Source organism: Colossoma macropomum, unplaced genomic scaffold (genome assembly GCF_904425465.1).
Source record: "Colossoma macropomum unplaced genomic scaffold, Colossoma_macropomum, whole genome shotgun sequence".
In the NCBI taxonomy this organism is placed as follows: Eukaryota; Metazoa; Chordata; class Actinopteri; order Characiformes; family Serrasalmidae; genus Colossoma; species Colossoma macropomum.
In genome coordinates this window covers 31,008,956-31,024,047 of record NW_023494804.1, presented here as the reverse complement: position 1 = coordinate 31,024,047, position 15,092 = coordinate 31,008,956, and the positions used below count along the sequence as shown (strand labels likewise).

Sequence of the window (15,092 nt, the reverse complement as noted above, 5' to 3'; positions counted from 1 at the left end):
TTCTGCACATGGTTCAAGGCCAGTGAAATTGGCGGGATCATAGTAAATGGACACTATGTTTCTGTGACGCATCTGCTTTATCTGTCAAAATGTTTCAAGTGTCCGTCACTTCAGACGTGTGACCTCCATCACTCCTGTACCCACATCCGATTAATTGTCTGTTTTTCAGACACAAAGAAACTGTTATTTCGCTCAACTGGAAAAGCTCTTTGAAAACAGGATTAGTCTCAGTTGATTTCTAAGCCTGAACAGATTGACTAGGATGAGAGGCCGTTACGCAGCGAGAGGCCTCTGGCCTGCCGTTGACTCTAATGAAGGCCTGAGCCACAGTAACAGCCAGTAAAAGCTTACAGTGCATTTAACACCCAGGCCGCAGAGTTTAAGCCACAGATTGGCTTTGCCATCCTGCTCTTATTGACATCTGTGTGCTTTGCACTGGTGCCTGTAGTTGTTGTTTACTCTCTGTGCTCTATTGATAGGCAAGCTGGCGCGGTGCCAAGTAAAAAATGTATTTGAGGAAGTCTTCGGTAGCGTCTTCGGAAGTCTAGTCCTGGGTGTGTTTAGGTCATGGGTGTGTTGACATGGTTTTAGTGGTTTGTGCACAAAGGTTTTCCTGAGAAGTTTATTCAGGAGTTCTGTCGAGTGTCGAGTTCTGAGTTACTGCCATTATTTACGCAGTGAAAACTGACACGACATCTTTAACATCTCCACCGTATCAGATCTTGAAGTTAAAGCCTGTAAAATGAGCTGTACAGTTTTACACATCTTTGAACATACCCCATATTTAAAAATGAAACTGATAATTGTATCTTTCTTTCAGAGAAAAGATATTTAAGATATTTAAAAAATTAAGTATATTTTCACTAGTTGAAGTCTAGGTGTTAGGCGTTAGGCATTAGGGGTTAGGGGTTAGGGGTTAGGGTTTGGGACCGCCATCTCCCAAAAGAAAGTACCCTATAAGTTATGATTTGTACTTATTTAGCTTATTAATATCTCAGGTAATGCCTCGGGTTTAAATAGACCATAATATAATCCTTGTAAATATCTAAGATCTGAAGTATTTTTACATTGTTATGTATACATTCATATACATATATATATATATGTATGTGTATTATAATATATATATATATATATATATATGTATATATACACACATACGCTTTGTTAATTTTCTAAGTGAACACATCCTTTTTAATACACAATCACTACTTATTGGCTGAATTCAACATATTGGGGGAAAAAATAAAACATAAAATGTGGCCTGTGCAAAAGTTATGGCACCTTTTCTGTTTGATGTGTTGTTAAGAAAGACTTATTATTCAGTAAGTACAGGGACTTCAGTACAAACTGGCTGAGCTGTTTTTAGATTATAGAAGTGTGTAATGTGACATATATATACATATACACATGTATGTGTATATATATATATATATATACACTCATACATATATATACGTATATATATATATATATATATAGAGAGAGAGAGAGAGAGAGAGAGAAAGAGCACCAATGTCAAGCTTGTAACAATAGCAGAACCCTTTTCAAAAAGGTTCTATATGTAGAACACATTCTCTCATCAGTCTGAAGGACCAACTCGTTTACAGTGCAAAGAACCCTTTAGTCATGCAAAGGGTTCTTTAAGTGTTCATGGTTCTATATAGAACCGTTTCTTTACTAAAGAACTCTTGAAGACCCGTCATTTTTAAGAGTGCACTTGAAAAGTTGGTTCTTTAGTAAAGGCAGTTGTTCGTTTAGAACCATGATTTCTATATAGAACCATTTCCTGAAAAAAAATGGTTCTTTGCATGGTGAAAATGAGAAGGTGTTGTCTATGGTTCTTCATAGAACCTTTTTAAAAATGGTGGTAGATAGGTGTTTATTGTTATGATGTCAAGCTTATAACAATAGAAGAACCCTTTTTTGGTTCTATATAGAGACATTTTTAAAAAGGTTTAAGTATATTAAGTATAAAGTACAACTTGTTACAATAATACTTCTATCTCGTTCGCCACATGTTCCCCATCTGTTGAGGGCTGCTAGTGATTAACCTGGTGTGTAATATGCATGACTGCTGTCACTGCTGGACTGAGAATAGTCCACCAACCAAAAATATCCAGCCAACAGCGTCCTGTGGGCAGCGTCCTGTGACCACTGATGAAGGACTAGAGGATGACCAACACAAACTGTGCAGCAGCAGATGAGCTATCGTCTCTGACTTTACATCTACAAGGTGGATTGACAAGGTAGGAGTGTCTAATAGAGTGGACAGTGAGTGGACACAGTGTTTAAAAACTCCAGCAGCACTGCTGTGTCTAACAAAGTATCAGAGAAACAGATGGACTACAGTCTATAACTGTAGAACTACAAAGTGCACCTATATAGTAAGTTATGCCTGACCGGTATAAGTTGGTGGTTATATTTATTAAAATACAGTGGCAGCATTTTGAGGTGTCCTGATATCAATACTGCATGTTGAATATCTCGGTGTACCTGATATCCCAGTATCGGCACACTTCTAAATATGAGTATTGTGTATCACTCTTCATCACTGGAGTCTTCGTCAGGGGCTGTTTATGTCACTTGAGCCGCCGCAGGATTTGAGATAACTATACCGTTCACTGTAAACAAAGCGCTTTGCTTTAATATACTTTACAGCCACTATTGCGGCCACAGCTCTTATCGGCTTAGCCGCTCCAGTTGATCTGGGTGTGGGTATCTGAGGGCTTGTCTCGGGGTACCCCCCCGTCCCCCTTCGTCTCATTTATCAGGGGGTGCGAGAGTACATGTGTGAGTGCAGGGGGGGCTCTTGTAGCGCAGCTGACTGGATTAAATGAGGCCAGGAGGTCTTTCAGCTGTCACTCATTTCATGCTCCCCACAGGTGTCTCGTGGGAAAAGCGGACGGCGCAACAGCAAATGCCCCTCGTTTCATATTACAGCGATACAAAAGAAACATTTGCTCGCCAACCGAGGTAATAAAACATACTGTACTGAAGAAACAGGTCCAAGTAAATCAGCATTTACATTTTTATTGTGTAATAAGAAGTGTCAAGTGTTGAGTGGAAAAGCAAAACTCGGTACACAAATATTCATTTTGGAAATGTTAAATATTAAATATTTAAAATCTTTTTTACAGCATAAAAATCTCTTCTCACTTAAGCACAGCAACTCGTTACAAAAGCTTACAAAAGGACCTTCAGAGTTCAAAAGACTTTCAATCTCAGATCCGTTCTTCGCCGTAACAAAGAGGTACAAAGAAGTCTCCAAAAACTGACACCGAGTATCCCAGCCCACCCAAAAAAAAAACATTGTCAGTGCATGCAAAGAAGTAGTTCACGTTGGAAAAGAGTTCATTTATAAACAGTTCGTAGCCTTCTGTGCAAGTGAAGACTCTGAAAAGCCAATAGCTTTTTACCTCAACTACAGTAGTGTGCGATGAGAGCAGTTTGAACATGAGTACGCATGAGATGAAAGACACTTGGAGATCATATTTACAAGCAGTTCTCACATCACGGGACCACAACCGTCCGATGAACCGGAAAGAAAACAGCGTCTCGGCAATGTACAGCATGGGGACTATCAATATGTACGCACTATTGCACAGTCTACCATATCATTCAACATGATCATGTGTGTTACACAGGTGACGATGACCCCCCCCCTTATTCGTTTGAAGTGATAACACGTAGGCTACAGGATGTAACGTGATGCTTCAGGTTCTCCCATTTTAGCCAAAGGGCTTAAAAAGGTAAGATATTTAAGGCTATACAAGTTCAGCAACCTCCTTCGTTTGAGGGAAGCGGGACAAAGGAATGTTAACAGTTGAGCAACAGGTTCGCAGCAAGGCTAAAGGGAGAAGACTTCATCTGTGAAGTACAGCTAGACCTGAGTGTCGGTGTAACTTGTGAGGCGTAACTATCCAGCAAATGACTCACACAGCTATGGAATAAAAACGGATGGCGTACGAACGTTCTCAGGCTGTGGTGCTTCACGGGAGCTCCGAGGTCCACATGCAAATATACCGTACTGGCAGTGGTGCAGCATCTCTCTTAACATTGTGAAACGTGAGTGGTCTAATGAAGATTATCTGTTCCTCGAGCGGGGATTGCAGCGGCAGATGGCGAAAAAACTGCTTTATGGAAACAGATATTAAAGTCAGCATTCTTGACGCTCGTGAGGGTCCGTCTTAGCGACAGACACGCCACTGGCAGTGTTGCGTAAGAGGTAATAAATCTAACACAGTGTTCGGAGCTGGAGTGTGCGTGCTCTCTACAGACAGGCATCTGTTCTATCTGTGCATATTAAGGACAGAAGTCAACTAACTCCCCAAAGGGTTTACGCTAAATCGCCCAGTCACGTTGGAAGCCCTGGTGCTTCATATTGAATAAAAGCCATGGTGGTGAATACGATTACTGCATATAATTTCTATGTGTTTTTTTTTTTAAAGGAACGGTTCAGTCAAAAATGCTAAATGTTAGCCACCTGTTAACAGTACCCAAATTAAATGATGCCAACTGGTGGCTAATATCTTCCATTAATTGCTAGTCACATTAGCACGTTTGGTCGAGCTGTTCCTTTAACTGTGTTTTACTTAAACTTTACAAAGTCTCGTTAATCAGCACAGGGTCTTCAGGGCCCCAGAGGCACAGAGCAGAGTTTGCATGTGGTAGGGAGTCGGCGACTCCACCTCCACCGCTGGCTCTGGCCTAAACGGAGGCACCTGGAAGGTGAACGGTGGCACCTTCTTCTTCAGAATCTGTCCGATACCCATGGAGGGGAACTTGCTGCGGTGCTGTGGGCTGTCAGGTTCCTCGCTGCCTCCGCTGCCCCCACTGCTGGACTCAGGGGGGCTAGGGGTTGGCCAGTCCGTGGTGGGGGGGCTCTTCTTGGGCTGAGGTTTGACAATGAGCACTGGGGGGCTGGGGATGGTAGCCTTCTTCAGGTAGGAACTGTCCGGTTGGAAAGCTGACACATGGCGGGGTGGGGAGAGAGCGCCATTGGTAAGCTTGTACCAGGGCGATGGCGGAGCCTCTTTGCTGGGCTCCTTACTCGCAGAAGCCCAGGAGTGAGCGCCGAGAGAGGAGGGCGGCCGGGCTGGGACGTCCACGGCTTTTACATCTTTAGAGCTCTCTTTCGGGGGCGGCTGGGCGTCCAGTCGGCGAGCTTCTTGGGGAAACAGAGGGTGGATTTCCAGATATTCCAGCGAGGAGGAGGCTATGCAGCCGCCCTGGCCTGAATAAGCTTCCTTGAGGCCGGTCATCGCTTTAAGGAGCCCTGAGAGAGAGAAACATCCTCTTAGTACAAGACGGTTATGAGACGATTCAGTTTACCACACCTATTTGCTTAAATGTCCGATTCAATGGTTCACAAGGGAAATTTCTTTTGTAATAATGTTGCATTCGCCAACATCCTCTACTCAGTATAGGAGTGAGATTCATAGTACAAAAAGCCTAAAGACTAAAGAAAAAGAGGAGGCCAGCTCCAGTCTACAGGGAGAAAATGTAAGCAAATTCAAAAGATTCATTCAAGTCAGACACGTCAGAGTCGCTGTCTAAGCCCCAAAAACTCACTCCAAACAGTGAGTCATCTGACATAAAACAAAACTCGGAATTGACTGGACAATAAATACCGTTTGTATTTCGCTGCTATTCACAGAACATTCCTCTTTGGACTATAACACATTCTGTGTCTTTACTTTAAGCCAGTGACCATTACAGTTTATTAAAAGGAAAGGAAAACACACAGGAAAACAATGATTTTTGGAATGCGCTACTGCCCCAAGTCTCCCTGTACGCAAAGTGAAAACAGTTTGTTTTTATTCTTTGGGGAACATCATGGAACCATTTTCGAAAAAAAAAGAAACAGGTCTTCTTTTGATCCTGCTCTCAAATTGAATTTAGAGACATTCTTTGAGGCCTTGAAACGCTAACCTTGGTAGCGTGACTTGATGAGTGTCAACAAGAGAGAGAGCAGAAATGGGTCAATAACAGAGGTTAAGTTTTACTCTGTGTAGACTGCTCAGTACAGACAAGGCCTTAGGGCTTTGCACTGTTGAGCAGCACAAACCCGTTCCACATGTTCAACATGCGCTCCTGGTGACGGCTTCTCAAACTTACGCAACTACTGCAGAGGTATGTTTGTTAAAACGATGCCCAGATAAGTCTCGTACACAATGATTGTGTTTTAAAGCTTATTTGCTTGTACTTTTTATCTCAAGTCGTGGACTTTTTAATTTAAGGCGCTGCTGGATTTGGCCTTGGCTTCTGTTTGACCCCTCACCTGTTTTCTGTTTCTTTTCCTTGGTGGGGCCTTTGCTCACAGCAAGATAGACTGGCGTCTGTTTTGGGGGGATGGTGATCTTCTCAATGTGCTTTCTCCACTGCGTCTGGAACAGTTCGCTCTTTTTCTCCTTCTCCATGCTGTACTGCTTCTCCTGCAAAGATACACAGCCAAAATCAGGTACCGTGTACGATGCAGAGCCAGAGAGTTCTGATCTAGGGTCCCTAAAACTTAAGTGTATAAGGAAACAAGTGGTTTAAATGGATTCTAGATCAGCACACTTACTCTGAAAGGTCTGATTAACAACAGAAGATCATGTATGATACCTAAAACTACTGAAGTCGTTCGAGTTCAGCTAAACCACACTTACCCGATATTCTTTGGAGAGTCTCTTCATCTTCTTGTTCAGGAGGAAGTAGACAGCGAGAGTGTGGCAGGCTCGGTTTGTGAGGACAGCGCTGAGGACTTCACTGTGCTTGTAGCCCATCCGCTCAGTCATGTGCAGAAGAACTGTGTGGTTAATCTCTTCGATATGGATCCTGAGCAAGAAAACAACTTATCAGCCTCATCTTTGTGAACCGGCTCCTGTCTGGCCTGATCACGAAACAGATAAACGAACGAGAAAAAAATACATATTTTACCGGTTCAAGTAAGGGATTCCAGTGTGTGGGTTGCCCAGCTGTAGCCATGAGTCTGCCATAACCTGGTGGATGTTGGGCCTTTTAGCAGGGTCGGGTTCTAGAAGGCTCTTCAGTAAACTGACTGCAGCTGTGGACAGAATTGATGAATGGTAAATACACTGGACTGTGTGAGTCTCTCCAAATCAGATTTGGTTCAATGACAGCCATGAGTATCTTATTCTCTGCTTCATTAAGCAGAGAGACTGAGATCAGCAAATCCATAGTTTACTATCAATGCGCCCCTCAGCCGAGCTCTACAGACAGACACATGATCAGAGTAGCGTTTATAGCATTTATACAAAGCTTTGCAGAAATACGACGCCACTTTCTCGCAACCCATACAAAACAAAACCCTACTGTCCTCTGTCCGGTAAGATCCAATTGACTGACTACCTCCCCCATAATGTCTTGCATAAGTAGATTGATAAGAAGACAGCCCTGTGTCATTGATAATAAATACGGCTGTTACATAAGGAGGCTAATCTCATTTCAGTACTGAATCATCCTGTTGTGATGCACTACCCTGACACTGAGACATAAATGCCTGTGGTATTTCAAAATGTGTCACTAAGACATTCCTTCGTCAGCTGTTGGCCATAACTAAAACTGAAAAATGACCATTAAGGGTAATTTCACACCAGCCTTTGGGCCCTCAGGAATTTTAAAAAGCATAAGAATTCAGCCTCTGGTCAAGAGGCTTAAAGAACTGACAAAATATGAATTAAAAAAAGTGTTTTTTAATGCAACTAGTTCTGGATTTGCACTACATGCAGTAACCATAAGCTGAATCTTTAGTCGTAGGTTTGTTTAAGCTTATCTGTGGCTTCTTCATAGATTATTGTAACTAAAAACAACCTCACAAAACGATAAGAGGAGCCAGACAAAACAAGTATTTAAAGAAACAAATTATATATTAAACACATCCTGGTCGCAAACCACATACATTTTTTTGTACAAAGTCAGTCACTCATTACCAGAACCCCTAATTTATGCAAATGGTCACTCTTGCATGCATCTATTTGCCCACAGTTTTAATTTGCTGGGTGTCAGCGCTTAATTTAAAGACTATATAAGATAGCAAACCCCAAATAAACAAACAAAAAAAAAGATATAGACAACATGACGACAGCCAGCAAGCATGAACATTAAACCATTAGTCTCCTAAAGAGACTCTCAGAAGTACATTTAAGGCCGCTAGATGATATTCGGTCCATCCTTTGTAATTACTTTAACATCGGACCCATTCATGAGACAGAAAAACAGCAGACTGGACCAAACTAAGAGCCCGGCTAACAATGGCTGCCTTCATGGGAAACCTTTAGAGCGTGTTGCCTATTAGGTTCTAATTCATAGCTGGATGGAGGCTTGTCTGGCAAAGGAAATTGCTGGTGACCATTTTGAATGGCTTATTATTGTACCACAGCAAAATGAATGCTAATTTCTCGGTATTCTACACGGTTAAAGCATGTTTAAGTGTACCTGAGGACAGTGAAGGAGGCAGAGGGTTCATGTCCTTGTCTACCATCCTCTGATGAAGGGCTTTGAGGCTGAACGGCTCCACCGTGAATGGGAGGGTGCCGGTGAGCATGGCGTACATGTTGACTCCGCTGCATTGGAAAACACATACTTATTATTCCTGATGAAAGGCTAGCTTATGAGCGTTCATCAAGAGTGAATCAATAGCCATTAGTCTTTAAGAGGAGACAGAGATGGAGCTGAGTGAACTCACATTGACCAGACGTCTACTTTGGGCCCGTACTTCTTCCTTGAGAGCAGCTCGGGGGCGGCGTAGGCTGGGCTGCCACACTGAGTGCTGAAAGGGTCTGAATATCCGAGGATTCCTGCGCAGTTGCTCAGCCCGAAATCTATCAAAAGAATAGAGAAGGTTTTTAACAGCCTGAATCTGGTCTGTTTTTCTAGGCACTGTGGGGGAAAAGATCCCGGCACTGCCTTCATGCGTCCTGCACCCTTTTGGAGCGAACTGAGGGGGGTTTATGGCCGTCTAACACCAACAGACCAACCCTGTCTTTCACACTCAGCTGTTAACTAGGAACTCTGTATGCTGAGGTGGACTTTCACAGAGGTGAGAGGTTGTTTGGTTTTAATGAGATACTGATTGCTCCATCAGTCCTTGCCACATGCCGAAGAGGGTTATTTCCTTAGTTTAGATTAATAAGACCTGATGCGGGTTGCTCTTGCATTGTGAAAAGACCTGGGAGTTGTGTTGGGAATACATTAACGTTTGGATTGGAAAGGAGCATTTAGGAAAACGTTCGAGAAGTACTTAAACTTACCTATCAGCTTTATGTTGTCCTGTTCGTCCAGCAAAAGGTTTTCAATCTTCAGATCTCTGTAGGAAACAAAGACAAACCGATGTTTACTTTAAAGAATGATCTTTTGTCAAAACTCTTTTGACAATCTTAGCTGCAGATAAACGAACAATGGTCATTTGCATAGAGGGCATTTGCCCATGAATTGGGCAATATGGGTCACAGTGGAGATTTCTAAGCCCATTGTCCTTTTCTGGGGAGCCTCTAGCCTTCTGTAGATCATGGTGTGTCTACAGACGCTCTCAATTCCAGAATGAATTCAACATAGTTTTCTCCAAGTCTGGCCTGAACGTCAGTGAATTCAGACGGAAGTTACTCAAGCTAAATTCGTCTACATGCTACGTATCGCTGCTGTCGGAAGAAAACCTCGATTTTTTACGTTTTTCAGTTTTTGACATATTTGAAAATACCGGTTTCCCTTTACATTGTGTGTAAATTTCATAAAGAATGGACTAAAAGAAATGACCCAAAATGACTTGGAAAAAATTCTGGTTCCATTGACTTACATTAAAAGTACAGTAGGTTTTTTCCCTCTCCTGTAAAGTTCTCATCACGCAGATACGAAGTTTTCTTCCAACAACAGCGAGATATAAAGCAAGCTTATGTTTCACTGTTTGGGTCTCTCACCTGTGTACCACTCCAGCCCTGTGCAGATGCTCCACGGCCATGACTAGCTGGCGGACGTACTTCTGCGCCTCCCTCTCGTCAAGCCGCTTCTTCTCGTAGATGTGGTTCATGAGGTTTCCTCCTGGGCAGAGCTCCATGACGAGGTAGTAGCTGTTCTCTGTCTCCAGGATGTCCAGAAGCTGGGTGATGTTGGGGTGGCGGATCATCTGCTGGATCTGGCCCTCCCGACGAAGGTTTTTCGTAACATACGAGTCTTTCTTGGCCTTTCTTTTGTCTATCACCTTCACCGCCACCTAGGAGAAAGAGCGGACAACAACATACTGTAAGTCCAGGTCTCAAATGTTTAGGTCTGAGAAGTTGGCAGAGGAATAGCGGTCAGTAACAGGTGAGGAAGGCTCAGCTAAGCATGTGTGGATTTTTATTTCACTGCGTGGCGCCCATAGTCTGACTGTCAGATGAAGTCAATGGAGGAGGGGGACGTGGGGGGAGGGGTCTCTGGACAAATGACTAAATATAACAGTTCCCAAGCCTTTTACACCAGGTCCACTCGGAGGGTAGGACTCCAAATGGCTTGTTAATGCCATCCATTTGTCACCACAGACACCGCAAACCACTAATGCTGAACAAACACTCAAACTAACAAAGCAGTGACAAATGCAGGCAACATTCTGCTGGCACTATAACTCTATTAAGTCCTATATAACAGAAACAATAAGGCTTTTTGGGAAAGAAGAGTCTTAAATTGAACGTCAAACCTCTACTTACTAAAAAAGTCAATCTCAGAAAGGTTCTATCAGAGGGACTCCTGCTTTATGGGATAATCTAAGATCCATTAACGTGACTCTATAAAGGACACTTGTTTTTGCTGCCATACAATTCATCGTCGCTGTTCAATGAAAAACATGTATCTCCATTTTTTTGCGATTTTTACTTTTCTGCATCATTTGAGCTCAGCAGCCGTCCTTTACATTGTGCGTAAATTTCATGATGATCGGACCAAAAGAAATGCTCCAAAATTGCTTGGAATTAAAACCCTTTCCATTAACTTACATTGAAAGTAAAGAACGTTTTTGCCCTCTACTGTAAAGTTACTTTTTTAGAGATACACGTTTTTCTTTGGGCAGCGACGACATACGAAACGAATCAGTTAAGAATAATTTATAAATAAATTATCTGCTGCTTGTTGCTCATTGAGTAACATTTATTTATTTCATTTCATGTTTAACTTTAAAGGACGCGATTAGTCTTTCTTTATCATCTCAGACGTGCTTTCTTTGTCTGGGTTCGAATTCCCTATTGAATTCGTAGACAATAGCCTCGTGCTATTTGTTCCGCCGCTGATCAAAGTACCCAGCTCTGTGTTGCCTGGACTGAAGAGGGTTCAAAAGGTGACCAGCCATGCCATGACAAATCATCAAACAATGAAGGAGGCTGTGAGCAAACAAGTCATACATGACCAATTGAGCAAATAATTTCATCAATTAGACTAACAGAGCGGCTACCGGGGGGTAAAGAAAGAGCTTAAAAGCCCAGCAGATCCTAAACAGTCACCTAAATGCAAATAGAACAGCCTAATCTTGACCCGTCCTCCAGTGATAACCCCCAGTCTCGCCAGAGAGGGGTGTTGGAGGGGGTACATGGGGGGCTGATGGCGATATAGGAGGGGGATAAGGGGGCACCCCAGAGCTTGAGGCTAACACGTTGTTTATCTCAGCCACAGACAAAGGGGGTGAGGGTGAAAGTGGGTTACATAGGATGAAAACACACAGCAGAAGCATGTGCAGTCGCTCGCCCCACCCAACCCCCATGTTTTTTTTTCTCTCTCTCTCTCCTGGTGATGTCAGTCGGTGAGGGCGAACGAGGAGACGGCAGCACGAGGCGCGCGCTCCTCTGTGAGATTTCCACCGTTTGCATCATCATTGAGAAAAGAGAGCGGGAGAGAGTGCTTCGCCCTGCCACAGCAACAGTGAAAGGGGGCTGTCAGGGGGCTGAGCTAATCCTCGATATGCAAAACAGAAATTTCAGGTCACTCATTCAAAAAAAACAGAGACACTTGTTTTTTCCCTCCTAATATGCAAATTTATAAGCTGCACCCAGTTGAACAAAGGCAGACAGTATAGGCTGAACAAACCACTGCCACACTGGACAAAGGAAGAGACGGGTGTGAGGAATAATACAACAACAAACCCTCGTATCTCCAAAATGAGAACTTTACAGGAAAAGGAAAAAACCTGCTTCGCTTTTAATGGAAGTCAATGGAGTTTTTTCCAAGTCATTTTGGGCCATTTCTTTTGGTCCATTCTTCCTGAAATTTACAAACACTATAAAGGACGACAGGCATGTTCAAATTATCTCAAAAACTGAAAAACGACAAAAACGGAGATACAAGGTTGTCCTTTATAGGATTAATAGGGCTTTTTTGTTGAATTGGGCTTTTAGGCAGCCACATTTTTGCCCTCACTACTGTCTCTTCCAAAAAGCAACATCCACTAGGAGTTCTGGTGTGAAAGTTCTCTCCAGCTCAGCGGCGGGAGGCGCTCGCTCTTCCACACCTGTAAAAAAAATTGTCTTCATTAAGAAACCTCATCCAGTTCTGCCTGGACGTCAGTTCCTGCTTTCTGGGGTAATCTAAGATTAATTCAGACACCTAGATCTAAATAAGCCCCGCTGGATTGTCTCTGTTACCTAATGCCACGTAGGTGTGAGTGTCACCAAATGGTCAGCGCCTTGGTCCGCTGAACTAGAGGATGTAGTGGACACTTGAGGGTGTCTTAAGTTCAGGGCACAAGGACAGACCTGTCAGCTTTCACCTACACCAATACAGATTAATAACAGGTTCTAGTGGGTTATGAGCACAGATGAAGCACTATCTTGCCTTATCTGTTCAGTTTGACCACTTTCAGAGTGCTGAAGGGTTCTAGATGATTTATTGGGCAGAAGTAAGATAAGATTAAGATTAAGTGACACTTTTTAGTCCCACAGTGGGGAAATTTCACCTCCGCAGTCTAACCCATCCGTGCAGTGGAACACCACTAGTGAATGCACACATACTAGGGGGCAGTGGGCACACTTGCCCGGAGCGGTGGGCAGCCCTATCCGCAGCGCCTGGGGAGCAGTTGGGGGTTAGTTGCCTTACTTAAGGGCACTTACATACAGTAAGTACATACGGTCAGAGGTAATAAACACTCATTACTACTCAAGCTTCATTGGAGAGTTTAGTTAGGAATGTTTTGGTTAACTCAGAACCAGTTTCTTAAGAGCCAAAGCATTTTTAAAGTTTTAAAATCACACTTAAGCACAGTTAAAGATGATGGGGCTCTTTGAGATCCATCTAAAACATGTTTGCATTAACTGCAACTGCATTTCTCACAGTCTGATGAATAGAAATGTCTGGCATGAGGGAATAAAGTTCATGAAATCCTTTATTTTAAGACGTAAACTTCAGCTCACCTTCTCTCCAGTCAGAGCGTGAAGACCCTCGCGAACTTTGGCGAAAGACCCCTCTCCCAGCTTTCTGCCGATGAGATAGTTCCCGACTCTCTTGGTGTGGTAGAAGTTTCGGAGGATGTCTCCAGGAGGGCCGCTGCCCAAAGAAGAGGCAGGGAGGCTTTCCGGGGCCACCGAGGTCGGAGCTTTCACCCCGAAAAGCCTGTCCATGCTCATGTCCGTGCCAGCTTCGGGCATCCTGGCGCCTTTTCAGTGGACTTCACTTCGTTTCGTTACCGAGTCGGGTTACGGGAGCTGTGAGCGCGGCGGACTGGCAGCACTAGGACATGAGAACTAAACTCTCCCACACAAGTCCAAACGGCGGAGCCCTGAACGGAGACTGACACATTCACCACCTGTTCACCTCAGACGCTACAGCTGGCAGCGGATACACGACCAACAGCAGGAGCGGGGCAGCTTTGAGTAACGACCGCATTTAACGACAGCAATAAGCAGCTAAACCAAGCCTAAACTCGCTTTTTACCTCGCTTAGGCTGTTAAACTCGTCCTAACAAGCAGCCTCAGTGAAGATGGTCTGTCACCTCCAGCTGAAATCCTCCTTTACCTGCTCCTCCTGCCGCTCCCCCTCTCCCTGTTTCATCTGTTGAGCCGCTGTGATGTTTTTAACTTTGTTTCCCGGCGCGGGGAGGGGGGCGTTTCTCATTTGCTACGGAGTCGCTCCTCAGTCGCTGGGTTGAAATCTGCTCCAATCGCAGGCCTCGAGCTGCGGCGCGCCCCGCCCAGTTGTAAAACAAGCCACGCCCCTCGCCCATGCTCCTCGAGACAACAAAGAGCGTGTTGGAGGGCAGAAACTGCGCGTGTCCGTCAGCTTTACCCGGTGATAGTTTAACACGCGCAGTGCGATTCAGCAGGTATGCTGACAACCGCGGGGTCAGTCATTTATCCCGCGTTCAGTGGGGAGAGAGGAACGGGCACGACGTTGCAGTGATGCAGGGAACGAATTAGCCTGTCAGACTGGAAAAGAGGTAGAAAAGACCCTCATCAGACAGACCGCGTGGACAAAAACAAGACCAGCCCTATTAGTCTAATTCATCTAATAGTAAACAATCATATTGCCCCACTCAAAAAGCCCCCAGATGGATTCACTCCTATAAACTCTGGATGTTCTCCTTTGTATGGTTATATTTTGTTCTGTCTGTCGTTTAAAAAGAGGGAGATGCATTGTTTTCTATTAATTCACCAACAACAGGCCTCGTCTTATGGAACATTGTATGATGTTAATTTGCCAAAAATACACTTAATGTTATTTTTATTCGGAGTGTAGTGATGCAGGAAGGAGCCACGGCACAGTATCACTCCTCCAGCGTGGCTACACCACACAGTCACTGGGCCACACCTCAGCGCGCGCGTGTCTCTTTCAGCCGGGCGCATGTAAACACAGCCATGCGCTCATCAGACACAGAGTGGGAGGAGAAGAGCAGGGGGGGCATCTAGCGGTGGTAGTCGGTAGTGCAGCCACAGTGTCCTAATGAAGGTATACTCTAATTATATTGTGGTAGACCACACACACACACACACACAGACACACACGTCTTCTAAGCCGCTTATCCTTCTGGGTCTCGGGGGGTGCTGGAGCCTATCCCAGCTGTCATCGGGCGGAAGGCAGGATACACCCTGGACAGGTCGCCAGTCCATCGCAGGGCGGACAGACAGACAGACAGACAC

General features: G+C 44.2%; 2 protein-coding genes across 2 annotated transcripts in view; one reads left to right on the top strand and one right to left on the bottom strand.

The window, feature by feature from the left end:
• Positions 1-3,017: 3,017 nt before the first annotated feature.
• On the bottom strand, positions 3,018-14,732 carry hunk (hormonally up-regulated Neu-associated kinase). The gene is made up of 9 exons (XM_036595804.1): positions 13,371-14,732; positions 9,921-10,213; positions 9,258-9,313; positions 8,693-8,828; positions 8,443-8,570; positions 6,925-7,051; positions 6,654-6,822; positions 6,284-6,437; positions 3,018-5,278 (listed from the first exon to the last, which is right to left on the bottom strand). Exons 1-9 carry the CDS (start codon positions 13,602-13,604, stop codon positions 4,620-4,622), a joined length of 1,956 nt encoding a protein of 651 aa, XP_036451697.1. The 5' UTR covers positions 13,605-14,732; the 3' UTR covers positions 3,018-4,619.
• Positions 14,178-15,092, top strand: part of b3glctb (beta 3-glucosyltransferase b) — an 80,129-nt gene continuing 79,214 nt past the window's right edge. Inside the window, exon 1 of the mRNA XM_036594451.1 lies at positions 14,178-14,297. Within this exon, the coding sequence (XP_036450344.1) occupies positions 14,178-14,297 (120 nt within the window). The remainder of the gene's footprint in view (positions 14,298-15,092) is intronic.